At 37.3% G+C, this 21,312-nt stretch overlaps 1 protein-coding gene across 5 annotated transcripts in view; it reads left to right on the plus strand.

Annotated features, from left to right (window-relative positions):
* Positions 1 to 17,773, plus strand: part of LOC126094616 (integrator complex subunit 1) — a 301,226-nt gene extending 283,453 nt beyond the window's left edge. For 4 of the 5 annotated variants that reach the window (XM_049909116.1, XM_049909125.1, XM_049909108.1 and 1 more), the window contains exons 35-37: positions 357 to 544; positions 1,620 to 1,898; positions 16,731 to 17,773. In XM_049909116.1, the coding sequence (XP_049765073.1) occupies positions 357 to 544; positions 1,620 to 1,898; positions 16,731 to 16,846 (583 nt within the window). In that variant the 3' untranslated portion in view covers positions 16,847 to 17,773. Of the gene's footprint in view, positions 1 to 356; positions 545 to 1,619; positions 1,899 to 11,923; positions 12,755 to 16,730 lie in introns of those variants that run through there. The other variant, XM_049909100.1, reaches the window with a different exon arrangement.
* Positions 17,774 to 21,312: the final 3,539 nt, after the last annotated feature.

Genomic DNA, 21,312 nt, shown 5'->3' on the forward strand with positions numbered 1-21,312 from the left:
ACTAGTTAAAGTCACCATCCAGTAGTACAGGTTTAGGTTTTCTGTGCTTTTCCTAAATTGCTTCAGGCAAATGCCAGATTGGTTTCTTTGAAGGGGCACAGCTGATTTCCTCTTTCCCATCGTTTCGAAATCTGAGCTTGAACTCCATTTCTAACGACATTTTCATTGACACGACATCAAGCCTCAATTTTCCTTCCTTTTTTTTTACTTTCATTTCTTCATTGGATCTCTGTTGAAATCTAATCTGCTTATCTTGGTATACATGAAAGATACTTACAATTCTCTATCTTCCTATCTTCAATTTTGTATGTAAATGTCTGTGAAAGCTCTTATGTATTTACCACTTTTATTTTTAGAGACCTACAGGTGTCACACAACAATCTGAGCAGCCTGCGCTCGCTGATTTCTAGTATAGGCCGCCCACGATCTGGAGATGATGATTGTGGCGAAATAGTTTTAGCTGTTGGTGCACCACCTCCACCTGCAGAAGCAACACCTAACTGGGGACCACTTCTTGCTACACTCCGCAAACTTCAAGGAGAAGGTAGGCACATTCCTGGCCCAGATTGTTGTAGTTTATATTAGCTGTAAATTCAGACAAGTCATGTAGAAAATATCATTATGTGGTATATTGAGCTTCACTGACAAAACTGATGTTTTTCCAGGGTTTCTCTATGATTGTTTTCTATTTAATTTAGTCCAGTATTATTCCAGAAACAACATGTATTACCTAAACTTAGTTGTAACAACGAAAACAATTGAGTTTTGACAGTCTCAAACTTCGTTTGGTGCAGTCCCCAACAACCAGTCCTTCCTTCCCACCCCGTCCAGTAAGTCTGCCCTAGTGTGTGGTTCTGGGTGACTTTCCTGAAATCTGCGCCTTTCCTAGACCTTTCCAGTCCTTTTCCTTCACCCCACTTCCTTTTCCTTCAACCCTTCTGCATGAAGGAGGAGCCACTGTTTCTGAAAGCTTGCCTAATTACAACCTTCTTTGATGTGTTTGTTATGCTGCCACTTGATGACTAAGCTGTTCTTAGATTTATTTGTTCCATACGTGTGAGTTGACCTTGTGTACCATTTTCAAGTGATAGCTCAATATGAAATGTGTCAGTATGTAGTGACTAGCATAAAGAGAACCGTATATACATATCTGACTTAATCAGTATAAGAATAAAAAGATTCCTTGTCATCAGCATTGTGATTACTCCTATACAGATGAAGTAAATACCTAAATACCATTGAAATGTCAACAGTATCATGAAAAGGATCAATTTCTATTCACTCTAAAACACACACACACACACACACACACACACACACACACACACACATTTGTGAATAAAAATGATCTTTGTATTTGGAGATAATGTATCTGAAACCAATTTTAAAGTATTCAGATCTCTTTGGTTTATCTTGTGTTTGTGATTATGACAATATTTGATTACAACAATAAATATAAAAAGACTGTCTTACTGTCCTATTTGAAATGTATCTTTATGTTTCATATTTGTTCGGTCTTATATTTATCTTTTGTAGCCAACAGTAAATAAGATTTATTTTTTCAGTTACAATAATTTGGTATTATTTTGTCAATAAGAAAAATTACGTTTATGTTTTAGATGTAATGCAAGCCCTTCAGGACTTGGATCACTTGTCAGCTCGCAAACCAGCTCTTTTGGACACATTTGGAGATGCAGTAGCAGCTCTCCTGCTGTCTCCATCATCAGGAGTTAGATCTCTGGCACATGTATTGCTAACACGACAATTGCGGCACTCTCCACAGCAATCGACTTGCGCCAGTCTTCTTCCTGCATATTTCCGTTGCCTCGACAGCCCTCAGCCAGAGATTGTTGTATCTGCACTTGATCATTTGCCAGAGGTAGTCCTTTGTGCACAAGGTTAGTGTATTAATTATTTATAATCTTGTACATGTCTCTTGCTGAATTTTCCAAAAGTAGTCAATTCTTTTGAAAGGGTATAGAAATGTCAGTATTTCACATGTTACTATTGAATTACGCCACATGTATATTCAAAAAGCCAATTTAAAATTCTGTCTTTGTAAAGCTACTAGAAATTGTTAGTAAATCTGAGCAAAATGCTTGCAGAAGTTCAGCAGGAAATCTGAAAGCAAACCATCTGTGAAACAATGATGAAGAAAGATGATACTATAAAAGTGGAAGAATAAGATAGATATTTGTAGTGATGGCACTGTTTTGAAAAATAACAGAAATGTTTTACATGCTATACTTGCCTTTTTTGATGCATACATATTTGAAGCAGTAAGAGGGCTGTTCATAAAGTAACTTCCAATTTTTTTTTTTTTTTTTTTTTTTTTTTTTTTTTTTTTTTTAATGTTAATGGCGTTACAAAATTTTGTTTACAGTACTGTGAAATTACTCACTTGCAAATGCACTTTGAGTCAAGCCACTTCATATACATGAAAAGACAATATGTGCTAGGTGCCAAATCAGGACTGTAGGGAGGGTGATCCAGTACTGCCCATTTGAAGTTGCACAGTTTTGTAAAAGTATGTTGTGCTGATGCAGATGGCCATAATTTAACAGGAGAATCATTCCAGAGCTCAATGTGCTTTGACTTTTGTAGCAAATGGCCCTTCTCAACTTCGTTAGTGTGTTAAAGTAACATTCATTGTTAATTGCAACATTTCTCTCCAAGAACTCTACAAGCAAAATTCCTTTTCTGTCCCAGAAGACAATTGCCACGAGTTTGCTGCTGGAAAGTGTTTGACAGCACTTTGTTGATCCTGTATGGCCTGGACCTTATTGTTTCTGCTTTCATGTATCTACATCTCATTTCCTGTCACATTCTGGTAGAGAAAAGTTTCACTTTCTCTTTTGTAACATACAAGAAATGACAATGCTACTGCCATATGCTGGACCTTTTGTTCTTCAGAAAGAGTTTAGGCACCCACTTGGTGTTAAATTTCCAGTAGCTCAAATCTTCAGTAATTACTTTGTACAGAAGATTATGAGCAATGAGAGAAAAAGAAAAACAAAGCTGGGAGATGACTCTGCAGTTTTCTCTAACTGTTTCATCAACCACATGAATTGGATCTGCATTCACGATACTCAGTTGACCACATTTCTCTTCATCATAGACATTGGTTTTCCAATTGTGGAACATATGGCACCATTGGCTTACACCACTAGCTTTATGGCACCATTGGCTTACACCACTAGCTTTATGTTCCCGGCCCCACAAGAAACCTTATTACAGAATGTACCTCATAATTGATATGATTGCAGCACATATCTTGAAAGCCCATGGTTTGGCGAACAACAAAGATACATCCTTGATTTAGGGTGTATATGACCCGGGACAACCGGGAGATCTGGGAAAAACCCAGGACTTTTTCATCCAGGAGAAAACCGGGAAAAACCCAGGAATTTTTTTGGAACTCCAGGAATTTTTTGTTGTTTTAGTTTTCAGTTAAATTTTGACTGGTAAGAACCGATACTCTAACTAAGGATATTACTGTATCCCACTACTGCAGAATGATACTGCAATATTAAAAAATGAACGAGAGAAAAAAACGAAAATAAAACTTAATTTGCAAAGGAAATGCACCATATAAAATAACATAGTGCACGTACCCATATAAAATAACATAGTGCACGTACAAGCGTCTGCCAACAGCAAAATGTGTCAAAGGCTTTAGGAAGACTATGCAATGCTTCATAACAACGAATTGCCTCTGATGAGCGTGACGTCACAACTGTTTACATTAGATTCATTTAAGCAGTTATGAGCGGGCTCATGCACACGCGCAGTTGAGTCCCGTATGAGTATATCTTCTCCCACTTCTGGCTACAGAAATGTGGCTGTTGGCTGTGTAAGCAGCAGTAGGAGCAACCACCCACATGGGATACCCGGGAAAATTTTACTGGCGCACCCAAGCTGCCAGATTCACACGTGCGCAGCAGGCTTGGATCTAGTGGGGGGGCTGCAAAACCGGGTATCTGAACCGGGCGGAAGTTTCATGGGGAGGGGACAAATTTATATTCTTGAGGAAAAAAGCCTTGTTTCACAAAGCACCTAGCATCCAGCGCACGTCGGTCTATCGATTATTCATTCGATTTTGAAAAGCACCCCTGCTGGTTTTTGGACATTTTTGAACACGTTCTAAGTTGATTTTTGAATGAATTATAAGTTGATTTTTCAAAGCGTGCATACTGTACGTGATGTCTTTGCCAGGGAAATCCTCATTGCATCTAGAAATGAACTTTACTGCAGACAAAACGGTATGGGGCTATACTAGCTGAGTGGAATACGGCCGAACTGGTGAATGCCAACTGCTGCTTGTTTATGTGGTTGATTCGGTTTGCAGGTGTTCACTGTTGTTATAATTACTAGTGAAATCCATTGATTCACACTACCAGACTGGAAATAAATGACTGACAGGAATAACAGGTAAGAAAGATTATGTACTATCTTTTCAATGTATTGAAGAAAGTGAAAGTCTGACAAAATCTTTGGCCAGATCGCTACACTAGACAGGGCCAGTCATAGTCCCCGGCTAGCAGCCGCTGAAGTTCCATTCTGGGAGTAGTGCGGAAAACGCATTATACTAACACATAATAACGACTAACCAGAGAATAATTGCTGGATAACTAAACCGGTGATTGTGGCAGGGTTAGTAAAGTTAACCAGAGAATGAATTTTGACAGTGGTAGGAATAGTCACAGAATTATTGATGACAAGGTTGTTTGTTAGAACGAGGAAGGGGAATAAACAGGGACATCACACAAATTATGAAAGAATATGATGATTCCAAGTTTATACAAAAATTTCATTCTACTACTTTTCAGTCTCGTTCATTAGAAATTGGAGCGCATGAATGAAATGTAAAGCTTTTTGATTGTAGTAGGCCAAATAGGTATTTCATATTGGTACTTCGTGAATTATATTGTCACACTATAAAAATGATCATTATTTGCCAAAACAGTTTCGCTTTTTTTTTTTTTTTTTTGTGCGCGTTACAATTGCTGGAATATTAGAAAGGCCTATTTATTTTATTTTATTTTTTATTTCTTTTTAACACACAGTGACAAAATAGACATTATCAGATCGAAAAACCACACCAGTCTTGGATACTACTTGTATTAACAGCTTTTTCAGTATTATTTGACGACATTTCGATTTTTCATGTAGCAAAATGATTGACGAACTTTGATGAGGTAATAGTTCTTTCCCAGAAAGGAAAGCATGCCATGTAAAGCTGCAGCAAGATTAGAGAGAGAAATCGCTAGTACCTAAGGATTGAAGAAATGTGTACTGTCTTGCCTGTCTCTTGTCTTTACTGGTTTTGGGTATCCTATATTTAATTTTATGTCACACAGAAGGGCAAGTTATTAGCTAATAGGCAATAAAAAGTCCAGATTTTATGAAGAGTTCTTGTTCTCCCGGTTACAAATAATCCCATCCAGTATTAAATGCGTTTATTTTTATTTTTTTAGTTTTTAGAGGGACAGGATGTCAAACTGACTGACTGGGAACTGGAGAGGCACTACAGGATATTTTAATTTCCGCTGTCCTGAAATAGTTTGATGGCATGCATTGCAAAATACAGGGTGTTACAAAAAGGTACGGCCAAACTTTCAGGAAACATTCCTCACACACAAATAAAGAATAGATGTTATGTGGAAATGTGTCCGGAAACGCTTAATTTCCATGTTAGAGCTCATTTTAGTTTCGTCAGTATGTACTGTACTTCCTCAATTCACCGCCATGATTTCATACGGGATACTCTACCTGTGCTGCTAGAACATGTGCCTTTACAAGTACGACACAACATGTGGTTCATGCACGATGGAGCTCCTGCACATTTCAGTCGAAGTGTTCGTACGCTTCTCAACAACAGATTTGGTGACTGATGGATTGGTAGAGGTGGACCAATTCCATGGCCTCCACGCTCGCCTGACCTCAACCCTCTTGACTTTCATATATGGGGGCATTTGAAAGCTCTTGTCTACGCAACCCTGGTACCAAATGTAGAGACTCTTCGTGCTCGTATTGTGGACGGCCTATGATACAATACGCCATTCTCCAGGGCTGCATCAGCGCATCAGGGATTCCATGCGACGGAGGGTGGATGTATCCTCGCTAACGGAGGACATTTCGAACGTTTCCTGTAACAAAGTGTTTGAAGTCACGCTGGTACGTTCTGTTGCTGTGTGTTTCCGTTCCATGATTAATGTGATTTGACGAGAAGTAATAAAATGAGCTCTAACATGGAAAGTAAGCGTTTCCGGACCCATGTCCACACAACATATTTTCTTTCTTTGTGTGTGAGGAATGTTTCCTGAAAGTTTGGCCGTACCTTTTTGTAACAGCCTGTATACACGTTTCAGTTCCACAGAGCGCGATACAGTGGCGTGCGGTATAAGAATGTTGTTTGAATAGGCGTGGCACTGCACTTCGGCACACTAAAGACCAAATAACATGTCTTACACTTCCTCGAAGATAGATGTTTTATGTATCAGACTCTTCAGAAAGATGTGCGCTACAAAATGAACTTATTTTCTGAAAAGTCTTTTTTTATTTTTTTATTTTTATTTTTTTTATTTTTGATGTGCGCAGAGCAGTCTGAGCTATAGTGGGGTGGGGGGTAGTCTCCACGTGACCTGCGTTTATATTTAGTGATTTTTCTGTTTCCTTTTTGTTTACTGCTCTTACGTCAAATGAAAATAAGACGGATTTCTGTGGCTGGTAGCTATCAAGTGAATTAAAATACATTCACATAATTACATAAGGCTAAAATATGTTACTAGTTTCAGATTTTATTTTATTTCCATGTTTCTGACAGTCAAGCATTAATCGCCTTGCAAAACAATAGTTATCTTTGTCAGTTTGATAAAGAAATTTGGCCTTTATTAAGCTTTCCTGCTGAGGCAGTAAATGTATTTGAAACAAAGTGTTTAATCCCACACTATTGGCTAGTTTCAACTGTTTGCTGCATTTCAAGTGCACGTTTTCATCTTCTAGCACATATGGCATTATGCCATAATAAAGAACCAAACTTGAGATAATACAGTACTTATACTCCAAGAAAATTTACATCCCGAAAACCATACCGGAAAGCTTAATATCAGGTCGAGGCCTACGTCATTGGGAATCTGGACATACGAATGTGCGCTTCAAGGCGAACTATGCATTTTAGTAAGGTTCATGAAATTCCCACGCTGTTGGAGTATCTTCTGATGTCTTGTTTCTTTTATGACATAATGTAAGTAAGATCTTTTAATGTTTTCCACGTACGAACATACCGGCTTCCTACATCACCGTAGCTGCGCAAGCGCGATGACGTCTCTTATCTGGCACTATCTGGCAACTGCTGAAATGAATCTATTTCTAACAGGTCGCGAGAAACTATTGCGAATTGTGGTTCGGAAAGCATTATTTTCGAAGTAGATTTTCTTTTACGCAAGTTGAACTATGTGCGAGAATGTACGATGAATTTCTTAAATCACAGAGCGTTTGCTCTCATTTAAAAATCAACTCTTTGATGACGAGCCATTTAGAAGAATTTTGAGCCCAGAAGATCAGAGATTTATGTCGGTATTAAAAATTTTACTGGCGTATTTGTATGATGTATCTTAAAGTGTAACATGCACTAAACAGATCAACATTATATGTGAAAACTTAGCTTCTCTTGTAGCTTATTAATCTTAGAGACAAATATTATCTGCGAAAGCTTTGCTTTTCTTATAGCAACACTATGTATGCTAACTTAAACCATTAACTTTTCCTGTTGGTGGAATTCGAATTTATACTTCTGTAATACGAAAATCTGCGTATCAAAGATCTTTCCCAAATGTGTTTTTCCCCCCTGAGTTTTGTTTTCTCAGATGTCGAGAAATTCTACACTGCTGTATAAAACCATATCCATCCAAAGGATTGATAAGTTTTACAGTTCCGACGGAAAGTATACTGTCACTTAGCATGGAAAAAGTGTATTTTCTCCCGGTAGAAAATGTATTTTTAACCGGGAGATCCGGGAAAAATCTGGGAATTTTTTTTCCTTGTCCACTTATACACCCTGTTGATTATATGTTGCTCATAGCATATTGATTCAAAGTGCATTGCAGTGCAAGAGCAGTACCACCGTATCTACTATTAAACATGCTACATGAAACCAGAAGTTTCTTTATGAATAGTCTTCGTTACACGGGGTTGACTGGCAAAAGGTTGAGAGGGAGGGAGGGAGAGAGAGAGAGAGAGACCGACCTTGTGCTGTGTGGTATGGGAATGTACAGGGGGAATCCCCTAAAACTTGCACAGCAAATATTGTTGAAATGGAAAGTACTGTTGATGTGTGCTTATCACAGAATGAATTGGTAGTGAGGGGCATGTATTGTTAGCCAATAAACAGATTGTAATAATACTTGTAATTTTTTTTTGTACAAACATATGCTTTTTAAATGGAATAATGGCTATTAAAGTTAACAAACTGAAATTAGGGTAAATTGTCAGTGGCATTTGTTGGAGGATTCCAGTGCGAATCATTTACGAGATACCATGTTTTGAACAGTTCCCGCACCAACACTTCTGCAATACCTGTGGTAGCACAAACTAAAAAACAACGAAGTGCATACACTGGTCATGTGTATTCTGATCAGTAATTAGACAATTGATCTTCACAGGTTGCGTTCAAAATGACAGTCGTGAGCAGCCATACATGCTTCCAGCGTGGCATTGAATGACTTCTGCACACATGCTAGAATTTCAGCAGAGACGTCCAAGCATTCGGCAGTAATACATGACTGCATATCATCGAGTGTTGTTGGTATGTCCTTGTAGACGGCATCTTTCAACTTTCCCCACAGAAAATAGTCTACAGGCATCAAATCTGGGCAACAGACCAGCCAATGTACAGGTCATCTGTGTCCAGTCCAGCAATTTGGAAACAATTAGTGAAGACATGCTGTAGTACTTCGTGCACCGTGGGCTGGACAGCCAGCATGTTAGTACCGCAAGTTCCTCGTGTGCAGAGAACGTTGTTTAGCATCTGTGGAAGATGGTCAGCTACGAGGTTGCAATATTTGTGCACATTCTGTGTTTCGTCTATGAAACATGGGCCTATGAGATGATAGATCACTATCTCACAATGCACGTTTGCAGTCCATGGAAAGTGACATTCCACCTGATGAAGCCATTGGGGATTATCAACAGACTAATAATGCATGTTTTGGTGCTTTACATGCTCATAATTGGTAAATGTGGCTTCTTCACTAAATATGATACATCTGAGGTATCTTGCTTAATGCCCACATACAGAAGTTAACACATTTCTCATAAACTTTTCCCTGCAACTCTTTATGTGATATGGATAGAACCTATGTCAATGGAGAATCTGTAGGATACTGCCTGACTCATGTCACTTCCTCACACGATTGCACAGGAGCTAACATGTGGATCAATTGCAACAGCAGCAAGGATGTTAATTTCCCTCCCTTTTGTCATTACTTGTTCCCTTCTGTTACGTTGTTTAGGTGTTACAGCAACAATTTCATGTAACTGGCTGAATAGGTTGATAACTAACTGCCAAGATGGTTGACTGTCTTTCTATGTACACTCTAGAAGAATAAACTACATTCTTCCTTCACTCTCTGCATACTATGAGCATGTCAGTTCACAACCTACTACTTGGACTGTCACACACTAACTGACTAGCAAGTTGCATTGCACTCAAGGAACATGCAAGCACATTGTAAGCAAACATACCTAGAGAGAAAGCAGGCTGAATGGCACAAACCAGTATCAGTGTGGAACTTTTCAAAATACGATATCTTGTAAATGACTCTCACTAGAATCCTGCAACAAACACCACTGACATTCTAATTTACCCTACTTTTTTAGTTCGTTAATGTCAATAGGCATTGTTCCACTTAAAGTGCATGTTTGCACAAAAAATAAAATTTCTAAGTATTATTACAATCTGTTTATTGGCTAACATAATGAGCCCTTGACACCAACGCATCCTGTGAAAACAGCACATCAATAGCACTTTCCATTTTAGCAATATTTGTGGTGCAAGTTTTAGGTGATTCAGCCCGTGTAGTAGCTAGCATAATTTTTTTCATGTTACTATATTATAAGTAAAATATTCATAAATGCTACAAAAGTTCAGGAAAATTGTATTGAGGGGGAGTGAGTGAGTGAGTTAGTTAGTGAGTTAGTTAGTTCATTGCTTGTCATGTGTATGCTTGAATGAGTGCATTTTCTTTATATGTTGTAAACCTATTGTGTAGCAACAGAGCCATCGAGGACCAGTCGTAGATTATTCTACAAAATGTATCACATTGATGATAAGGCACTTGAAAGTAACCTAGAGGTACATGCAGATATGACGAGTATTGGTAAGAAGAAAGTTCTGAATCTTGTCACATCATATGGTGTCGTGGTCTCTTTATCATTTACAGCATCTACAGTAACCTAGAACTGGAAAATCTGGATAAGTTGGCACTCTGTGACCTGACAGAGCAAACAGGTTAAAAAGTGTGCATTTATCTACTATTTTCAGAATAGGTGCATCTCAATATTGTGCAAAATAGTGACATGATAAAAAGTGGAAATTATTTGATAATCATTTCTGATATGCAAGATGATTAGTTGCTGATGAGAATTTAAGCATGTAACAAAACTGAGCCTTCATACAAGGGAGCTAATGCTTTGGTCACTGTTTTGCCAGCATCAGCTATAATCCCTTCTTCACATTAGTGCTGGAACACAGCTGTAGTGGTTGTGAGCTAATTTGCATAGATTACTTAACAGGAAATAAGTTTAAGAATCTGCTGTGGACATTGCGCAAGAACTGCCCGGCTTGCATGAGAAAATACTCTGCATCCATCATGTGCACCAGCTCTCTGTTAGCTGACAACCACCTTTCTAAGCATTGGAGGATTATGTTCAGTCCAAAACATCCAACTTAAAAGAACCATAGTCCATTCATGTATTTGTGGGACAAAATACAGCATCAAAAAATTCTATTTTAGTTAATAGGAGTTTAGGTCTATGATGTTACTGCAATTGGGATTCATTTTTTATCCTCAGTGTTTTGTGTGTGACATGTGAATACTAGGGAAATGTTGTTTACCTGCATAATTCAATGGTTTTACTTATCTGGGGCTAAGTAGCATCGTGAGCTGTGGAAGCAAATTACAGCCCAATGACCAGATAGCTGTTTGGAGTTATGAAGTTTCTCATTCAGATCCAGTTGTGTGCATTTTTTTACATTCGTATAGTCAGTTTGGGGTTTGTATCAACCAGCTGATTTGAAGGTCAACAGTGTTTTACAAGACATGGTCCTTTTGTAGATGGCATACCCGTGTCTTCTCCTACTTCAGCTGTAATGGTGTCCACAGCACAACATGGAATTCAAACAGCAGTGCAGCCTGGCATTTTTCATAATTTGAATGTGTAACGTGACATGTCTTCTGCCAACAAACCCACATATTACAGTGGCATTTTGGTTGTATTACACTACATAATATTTATCAGCAGCACTGCCATGTGTGACAAAAATATTTTTAGTCATTGTCTGAATACACTTATCACTCTGTCATACACAAGTGTTACACAGAGCTTATTCTGTATGATGACAGAACAGCACCACATAGGTGGAGTGGGTAAGAGGTTGGTAGTGCTAATGTCTGATGCTGTAAATATGGGTATGCCAGTTTAATGGTTCTTGTGTGCAATTAAAAGTGTGGAGTAGTGAACAGAGTTAATTTGTTAATCTGTGTGCAGCCTTTGGGGTGTTGCTGCAAAATTATTGACAGTTGTGACTTTTTTGAATTGGTGACTGGATTTTTTTTTCAGTCTCCAAATGTTTGAAACAGAATAATTGGACATGTTTACTAAGGTTAAAACAAATTTTAAAGAAAATTCTTTTTTTTTCCAGAGCATGCACTGTCTCTTCTCCACAAGATTTTTGAATTGGGAATGTCATCAAATGTGAACACAGTACCCCACATCAGCAAAACAATTGCATTACTTAATGTTCAGACTGGTTGTTAAGACTTACATGCAGACAACTGCAGAAGAGAGACAACTTTTCTTGTAAACTACTTGTGTAAAAATCATTTCTGTAAGATATTATGCCATAAAAGGTGCATTTCCTGCTGTATAAAAGTATAGTTTTTAATTTGTATTTGTTGGAAGGCAGTTTTAATTACTCTCTTTCTGAATGAGCAGTATTGGAACAATAAATGTTTACTATGTAATGCTAGAAGTTTTTTTAAACACTATAAGCACAGTTATTTCAAACTATTACAGTTACTGTTGTAAGATTTGTCAATAAATGACAAATTCATACATTCATGATTATAATAGAACTAATTAATATTTTTTCTGTCTTGATTCCTTACATTTAAGTTGTGTAGTCCATGAGAATAAAAAGTGACTCAGGTGGCAAAATTACTGTTGTAAGGGTTGTTCAAAGGTGACCAGACTCTTCCCCATTTCTTTAGCCACACGTGGAAGTATACACAATGGTGCTACTGCTTTGTTTCACTTAATTAGTCCTTTCCTAATTTGGAATGACATTCATTTAACCATGAGGAATCTGACTAAAATGGTATTGATCGCATGCACTAGCTGCTCGATAATTAATGTTGCACTGTACACCTAATGATAAGATGGTGAGCTACTATACTCGAAATGATGTATTGAAATTACAGTGTGATGAGTGGATGGGTTGCTACCTGTTCGGACAGTTCCAATCTAACTTCAGTATGCCTGGGGATTGGGAGCTGCTAGACAGGGCCAGTCATAGTCCCCGGCTAGCAGCCGCTGAAGTTCCATTCTGGGAGTAGTGCGGAAAACGCATTATACTAACACATAATAACGACTAACCAGAGAATAATTGCTGGATAACTAAACCGGTGATTGTGGCAGGGTTAGTAAAGTTAACCAGAGAATGAATTTTGACAGTGGTAGGAATAGTCACAGAATTATTGATGACAAGGTTGTTTGTTAGAACGAGGAAGGGGAATAAACAGGGACATCACACAAATTATGAAAGAATATGATGATTCCAAGTTTATACAAAAATTTCATTCTACTACTTTTCAGTCTCGTTCATTAGAAATTGGAGCGCATGAATGAAATGTAAAGCTTTTTGATTGTAGTAGGCCAAATAGGTATTTCATATTGGTATTTCGTGAATTATATTGTCACACTATAAAAATGATCATTATTTGCCAAAACAGTTTCGCTTTTTTTTTTTTTTTTGTGCGCGTTACAATTGCTGGAATATTAGAAAGGCCTATTTATTTTATTTTATTTTTTATTTCTTTTTAACACACAGTGACAAAATAGACATTATCAGATCGAAAAACCACACCAGTCTTGGATACTACTTGTATTAACAGCTTTTTCAGTATTATTTGACGACATTTCGATTTTTCATGTAGCAAAATGATTGACGAACTTTGATGAGGTAATAGTTCTTTCCCAGAAAGGAAAGCATGCCATGTAAAGCTGCAGCAAGATTAGAGAGAGAAATCGCTAGTACCTAAGGATTGAAGAAATGTGTACTGTCTTGCCTGTCTCTTGTCTTTACTGGTTTTGGGTATCCTATATTTAATTTTATGTCACACAGAAGGGCAAGTTATTAGCTAATAGGCAATAAAAAGTCCAGATTTTATGAAGAGTTCTTGTTCTCCCGGTTACAAATAATCCCATCCAGTATTAAATGCGTTTATTTTTATTTTTTTAGTTTTTAGAGGGACAGGATGTCAAACTGACTGACTGGGAACTGGAGAGGCACCACAGGATATTTTAATTTCCGCTGTCCTGAAATAGTTTGATGGCATACATTGCAAAATACAGGGTGTTACAAAAAGGTACGGCCAAACTTTCAGGAAACATTCCTCACACACAAATAAAGAATAGATGTTATGTGGAAATGTGTCCGGAAACGCTTAATTTCCATGTTAGAGCTCATTTTAGTTTCGTCAGTATGTACTGTACTTCCTCAATTCACCGCCATGATTTCATACGGGATACTCTACCTGTGCTGCTAGAACATGTGCCTTTACAATAACCTAAACAATAACATTTCACACCCAAAGCAATCTGAACACCTGTTTCCTGCCAATTTATAGTATACATGCAAAGAACTGACAAATATTAAGCAAGTGAGAAACACAATTCATGCAGAAAACAGCTCCAATGGAATCTACAGAGAAAGGAATAGCTGATTCGGAATGGAGCAGTGAAAATGTCGCACAGGACATATTTCAGAGCAACTCAGAACTGACGACAAATCATGACGCAGCTGCAGTGTGCCATTAAAACTTTCCAATCAGTTGAGCACAACTATAGTTGGGGGATTTCCCCTGCTATAGATAAATGTTTGGTTACATCCTGATATCAAGAAATCCAGAAAAAATGTTTTGTAACTAATATACTGGTAAAAAGAAATGCTTACCCACTCATTAGAGAGGACAATGGAATTTAGGCTAAAAAAACATCTATATATGAATGTATGGTTTCGCAACAATATGTGCTGGTAAAATTTTCTTGGGCTTCCAGCTGCATCCAGTTGTTTAAAATCCTGAGCTTTCGGCCAAGTGTTCCTAGCCATTGTCAAGTGGTGACTGTTTTTTGTGACTGAAAATTCACATCGGCCAGCCAGTAATGTTCACCGTAAACAGGCTTCTATTCTTTTAGCATAGGTACAATTATGCTTCACCACATACTAAAGTGGTCAACTAAATATTATGCTAGCAGTAGCAGACAATCTGTTTATTGGCTAACATAATGAGCCCTTGACACCAACGCATCCTGTGAAAACAGCACATCAATAGCACTTTCCATTTTAGCAATATTTGTGGTGCAAGTTTTAGGTGATTCAGCCCGTGTAGTAGCTAGCATAATTTTTTTCATGTTACTATATTATAAGTAAAATATTCATAAATGCTACAAAAGTTCAGGAAAATTGTATTGAGGGGGAGTGAGTGAGTGAGTTAGTTAGTGAGTTAGTTAGTTCATTGCTTGTCATGTGTATGCTTGAATGAGTGCATTTTCTTTATATGTTGTAAACCTATTGTGTAGCAACAGAGCCATCGAGGACCAGTCGTAGATTATTCTACAAAATGTATCACATTGATGATAAGGCACTTGAAAGTAACCTAGAGGTACATGCAGATATGACGAGTATTGGTAAGAAGAAAGTTCTGAATCTTGTCACATCATATGGTGTCGTGGTCTCTTTATCATTTACAGCATCTACAGTAACCTAGAACTGGAAAATCTGGATAAGTTGGCACTCTGTGACCTGACAGAGCAAACAGGTTAAAAAGTGTGCATTTATCTACTATTTTCAGAATAGGTGCATCTCAATATTGTGCAAAATAGTGACATGATAAAAAGTGGAAATTATTTGATAATCATTTCTGATATGCAAGATGATTAGTTGCTGATGAGAATTTAAGCATGTAACAAAACTGAGCCTTCATACAAGGGAGCTAATGCTTTGGTCACTGTTTTGCCAGCATCAGCTATAATCCCTTCTTCACATTAGTGCTGGAACACAGCTGTAGTGGTTGTGAGCTAATTTGCATAGATTACTTAACAGGAAATAAGTTTAAGAATCTGCTGTGGACATTGCGCAAGAACTGCCCGGCTTGCATGAGAAAATACTCTGCATCCATCATGTGCACCAGCTCTCTGTTAGCTGACAACCACCTTTCTAAGCATTGGAGGATTATGTTCAGTCCAAAACATCCAACTTAAAAGAACCATAGTCCATTCATGTATTTGTGGGACAAAATACAGCATCAAAAAATTCTATTTTAGTTAATAGGAGTTTAGGTCTATGATGTTACTGCAATTGGGATTCATTTTTTATCCTCAGTGTTTTGTGTGTGACATGTGAATACTAGGGAAATGTTGTTTACCTGCATAATTCAATGGTTTTACTTATCTGGGGCTAAGTAGCATCGTGAGCTGTGGAAGCAAATTACAGCCCAATGACCAGATAGCTGTTTGGAGTTATGAAGTTTCTCATTCAGATCCAGTTGTGTGCATTTTTTTACATTCGTATAGTCAGTTTGGGGTTTGTATCAACCAGCTGATTTGAAGGTCAACAGTGTTTTACAAGACATGGTCCTTTTGTAGATGGCATACCCGTGTCTTCTCCTACTTCAGCTGTAATGGTGTCCACAGCACATGGAATTCAAACAGCAGTGCAGCCTGGCATTTTTCATAATTTGAATGTGTAACGTGACATGTCTTCTGCCAACAAACCCACATATTACAGTGGCATTTTGGTTGTATTACACTACATAATATTTATCAGCAGCACTGCCATGTGTGACAAAAATATTTTTAGTCATTGTCTGAATACACTTATCACTCTGTCATACACAAGTGTTACACAGAGCTTATTCTGTATGATGACAGAACAGCACCACATAGGTGGAGTGGGTAAGAGGTTGGTAGTGCTAATGTCTGATGCTGTAAATATGGGTATGCCAGTTTAATGGTTCTTGTGTGCAATTAAAAGTGTGGAGTAGTGAACAGAGTTAATTTGTTAATCTGTGTGCAGCCTTTGGGGTGTTGCTGCAAAATTATTGACAGTTGTGACTTTTTTGAATTGGTGACTGGATTTTTTTTTCAGTCTCCAAATGTTTGAAACAGAATAATTGGACATGTTTACTAAGGTTAAAACAAATTTTAAAGAAAATTCTTTTTTTTTCCAGAGCATGCACTGTCTCTTCTCCACAAGGTTTTTGAATTGGGAATGTCATCAAATGTGAACACAGTACCCCACATCAGCAAAACAATTGCATTACTTAATGTTCAGACTGGTTGTTAAGACTTACATGCAGACAACTGCAGAAGAGAGACAACTTTTCTTGTAAACTACTTGTGTAAAAATCATTTCTGTAAGATATTATGCCATAAAAGGTGCATTTCCTGCTGTATAAAAGTATAGTTTTTAATTTGTATTTGTTGGAAGGCAGTTTTAATTACTCTCTTTCTGAATGAGCAGTATTGGAACAATAAATGTTTACTATGTAATGCTAGAAGTTTTTTTAAACACTATAAGCACAGTTATTTCAAACTATTACAGTTACTGTTGTAAGATTTGTCAATAAATGACAAATTCATACATTCATGATTATAATAGAACTAATTAATATTTTTTCTGTCTTGATTCCTTACATTTAAGTTGTGTAGTCCATGAGAATAAAAAGTGACTCAGGTGGCAAAATTACTGTTGTAAGGGTTGTTCAAAGGTGACCAGACTCTTCCCCATTTCTTTAGCCACACGTGGAAGTATACACAATGGTGCTACTGCTTTGTTTCACTTAATTAGTCCTTTCCTAATTTGGAATGACATTCATTTAACCATGAGGAATCTGACTAAAATGGTATTGATCGCATGCACTAGCTGCTCGATAATTAATGTTGCACTGTACACCTAATGATAAGATGGTGAGCTACTATACTCGAAATGATGTATTGAAATTACAGTGTGATGAGTGGATGGGTTGCTACCTGTTCGGACAGTTCCAATCTAACTTCAGTATGCCTGGGGATTGGGAACACACACTACAAATGGGGCACATTAGCTGGAGGAACTCAGACATGATGTTAATATGTAACACACACAATAATAAATAACAAACAATGGAAAATCCAGGATGGAATGAAACAATATTATAAGAAGGAAAGTTGCTGCTCACCATATAGCGGAGATGCTGAGTCGCAGATAGGCACAACAAAAAGACTGTAACAATTATAGCTTATGGCCATTAAGGCCTTCGTCAACAATAGTTACACATATACACATGCACACACACTCATGCAAGTCGTGTGTGTGAATTGCATTTGCTTGAATGTGTGTGCGTGTGTGTCTATTGTTAATGAAGGCCTTAGTGGCCGAAAGCTATAATTGTGAAAGTGTTTTTGTTGTGCCTATCTGCAACTCAGCATCTCCGCTATATGGTGAGTAGCAACTTTCCTTCTCATAATAATAATAAAGAACATATATAAAAATTACACAGTAAGTAAGTATATGACTAACTTACATTGCATGGAAGGCACACTGTGCCCTGTTGTGGCTGGTCATTTGAGTATTTGTTCGATCAACATTTCAATTTACAAATGACAGTTTTAAATATTTCGCTTTACAGCAATTAATGTGAAAAGCATGAGTTAATTGAAAAAGTCACAGAAATGTAAATATTGTGTAATTAATATTTAACTTTGCCACATGTACCGAAAGATACTATTTTCACTGTTCATTACTGTACATCTGATGAATAATGATGGATTGAACTTATTATATTCTATAGTTGGCCTTGGAGTGTCTTTTACAACACGTCATACACCTGTCACATAAAGCTGGTTTGTTGTTGTTGTTGTAAAGCCAATGCATTTGTTGAATACTGAATATGTTACTTTATAAAGTACCAGCTTCTACTGTTACGACAGTGGAATGTGAACTAACTTCAGCAGATGGAACAAAGGATCGGCACATGCTCACTTCTTACGGAATGGAAACACACAAAACCAAGTGCATTAACTAATCCAATAATGATTCAATTAAAACCACACAGCTGAGAGAGCTTGGATCTACAAAACCAATACTTACCACAACATGGTGGCATCCTGTGAACAAATACACTGCTTGCACAACACTTGTGCTAAAAATACGTAAGATTTGTTGTCCCATCGGAGAACTACATCTTGTCTCTATTGTAGGTGCTATGTAATTTCAAGAGTTGCAGTAAGCTAGATATTTAGCTCCATCCAGCAGCTCATATTCCACATTATCTGCTACTTATTTTATGTAGCTACTCAACCAACAGTCCAAGCCAAGTTGCAATGTCCATTTCATCATTACATGAGATGGCTGTTACACCCCTGCACAAATTTGGCTAAGACATTCCATGACGCCATGCAGCAGTATCATTTTATATACAGTAAATTAGAGGCTGAACCCATGTATGCTCACTATCAAGCACTCTTTACAACTCACAAAGGAGACTTTTGAAAAGGCTTGGTACTTCCCCTAACTGAAGTGCATTGCTATTCTCCCTACAGCCCGTACACATTCACTATTTACATTTATACTTTGAGAATAACATTTACTTCTTTATTTTTTACACAATATTGTTTACGTATCAAACATTATTTATGATGAATATGTTATATGGAATATAACAGTTTATGTAGCTAGTTATTTACATTATTGGTTACTATGTAGTAGCCCCATGCAGTTTGGCCTGTAATCTCCGATTAACTCTTACTGCTGGTGCTAGATGTTGTAAGTGTACACAAAGCTAATAGCAACCCTGGCATCTACATTGAGACAGATACTCTCTCTACTTACACATGCAGCCAAATGAAAACTGGTTTTTAGAATTTTTTTGAGATGGTACTACATGTATTGTTACAAAAGTCAACAATATATGTCCAGTTTCTCAAACTATTCTCCATCCAACATCTACACATTGTTGCTGTGAATGTGGCTCTTGCATGATATATTGGTTGTAGGAATATTTGGGTTGCTATCATAACCATTTCAGAACATCATTCTTCAATGATTCACATATCTGGAATTTCTTCCTTCCTAGGTGCTCTGTAAGAGGTCCACTTATTGTGGAGAACAGACATGTTCACGGGCAACATTCCACGGCTGTCCTTCCAAACCATTCTTAGGCTGTATGCATTAATAAGTATACATTGAAGTACCCTCTAATGCCTCAGAGGATGGTAACATACCAAACAATGTGGTGATATACATTAGACACATTTTGAAGGTAACAATTCTCACTGACGAAGATTCCCAGTTATATCCTAAATCACTTCAGTCAAATCCTAGGATGGTTCCTTCAGCAAGATGATGCCCTATTTTCTTACATGTCCTTGGTAAGCAAAGAAGTTTTTATTTATAATGAAAAGTGGCATGCTCACACTGAAGGTAGCAGAGATCCAATATTTGAGAATATGTGAAAATGAAAACAGTCTTTGATCGGAAATTTTGTTTATTCATTTCAATAACTGGTTTCAATCATCATGATCACCATCAGATTGACTGTCCTTCTACATATACATCTGCATTTACAAAGATACTCTGCAAATCACACTTAAGTGCGTGGCAGAGGGTTAATCAAACCACCTTCACAATGATTCTCTATTATTCCATCCTCGAACAATGCACTTGTATATCTCCGTGCAAGCTCTGGCTTGCCTTATTTTGTTATGGTGCTAGTTTCTTCCTATGTAGGTCGGCATCAACAAAATATTTTTGCATTTAGAGGAGAAAGTTGGTGATTGAAATTTTGTGATAAGATACTGCCATAAAGAGAAATGCTTTTGTTTTAATGATATCCACTCCAAATCCTGTATCCTGTCCATGACACTTTCTCCCCTATTTCTTGATAATACAAAACATGTTGTTCTTCTTTGAACTTTCTCTGTGTACTCTGTTAGTCCTATCTGGTAAGGATCCCAGACCATGCAGCAGCACTTCAAAAGAGGATGGACAAGCATAGTGTAGGCAGTCACTTTATTAGATCTGTTGCACCTTCAACAAATCACAGTTTTTAATTCACCTTCCCCACAACATTTTCTGTGTGTTCTTTTCAATTTAAGATGTTCGTAATTGTAATACCTAGGTATTTAGATTTGATTGCTTTATCGTGTAACCAAAGTTTAACAGATTCCTTTTAGCACTCATGTGAATGACCTCACACTTTTCATATTTAGGGTCAATTGCCAATTCTTGCACCATACAGATATCTTTCCTAAATCTTTTTGTAATTTGTTTTGCTCTTTTGATGGATTTGCTAGGCAATAAACAACAGCATGATTTGCAAACATGCGAAGATGGTTGCCCATATTCTCTCCTAAATCATTTATGCAGGTAAGGAATAGCAGCGTGCCAATAACACTACCTTGGGGAAAACCAGAAATCACTTCTATTTTACTCGATTACTTTCTGTCGGTTACTACAAACTGTTAAGACTCTGACAGGAAATTGTGAATCTAGTAATCTCTTTGGATTTTCAGCCAGGTTTCGAGACAGTTTTGTTGCAGAAAGTATTATAAGCATCTTGTAAGTCCACGCTAAATTTTGAACTTCTGTAAAAGATTGCCAAGCTTGGGGATTTTGCATTCGTTTAAATTTTGTATGCTTTTTTCGTTGTTTCTGCAACATTGTTCTAAGCCATTTTGTGTACCAAGGGGGATCAGATTCGCATTTGTTAATTTATTTGGTATAAATCTCTGAATTGCTTTCAATACTATTTCTTTGAATTCAAGCCACAT

This window comes from Schistocerca cancellata, chromosome 1 (assembly GCF_023864275.1).
Source record: "Schistocerca cancellata isolate TAMUIC-IGC-003103 chromosome 1, iqSchCanc2.1, whole genome shotgun sequence".
Classification (NCBI taxonomy): domain Eukaryota; kingdom Metazoa; phylum Arthropoda; class Insecta; order Orthoptera; family Acrididae; genus Schistocerca; species Schistocerca cancellata.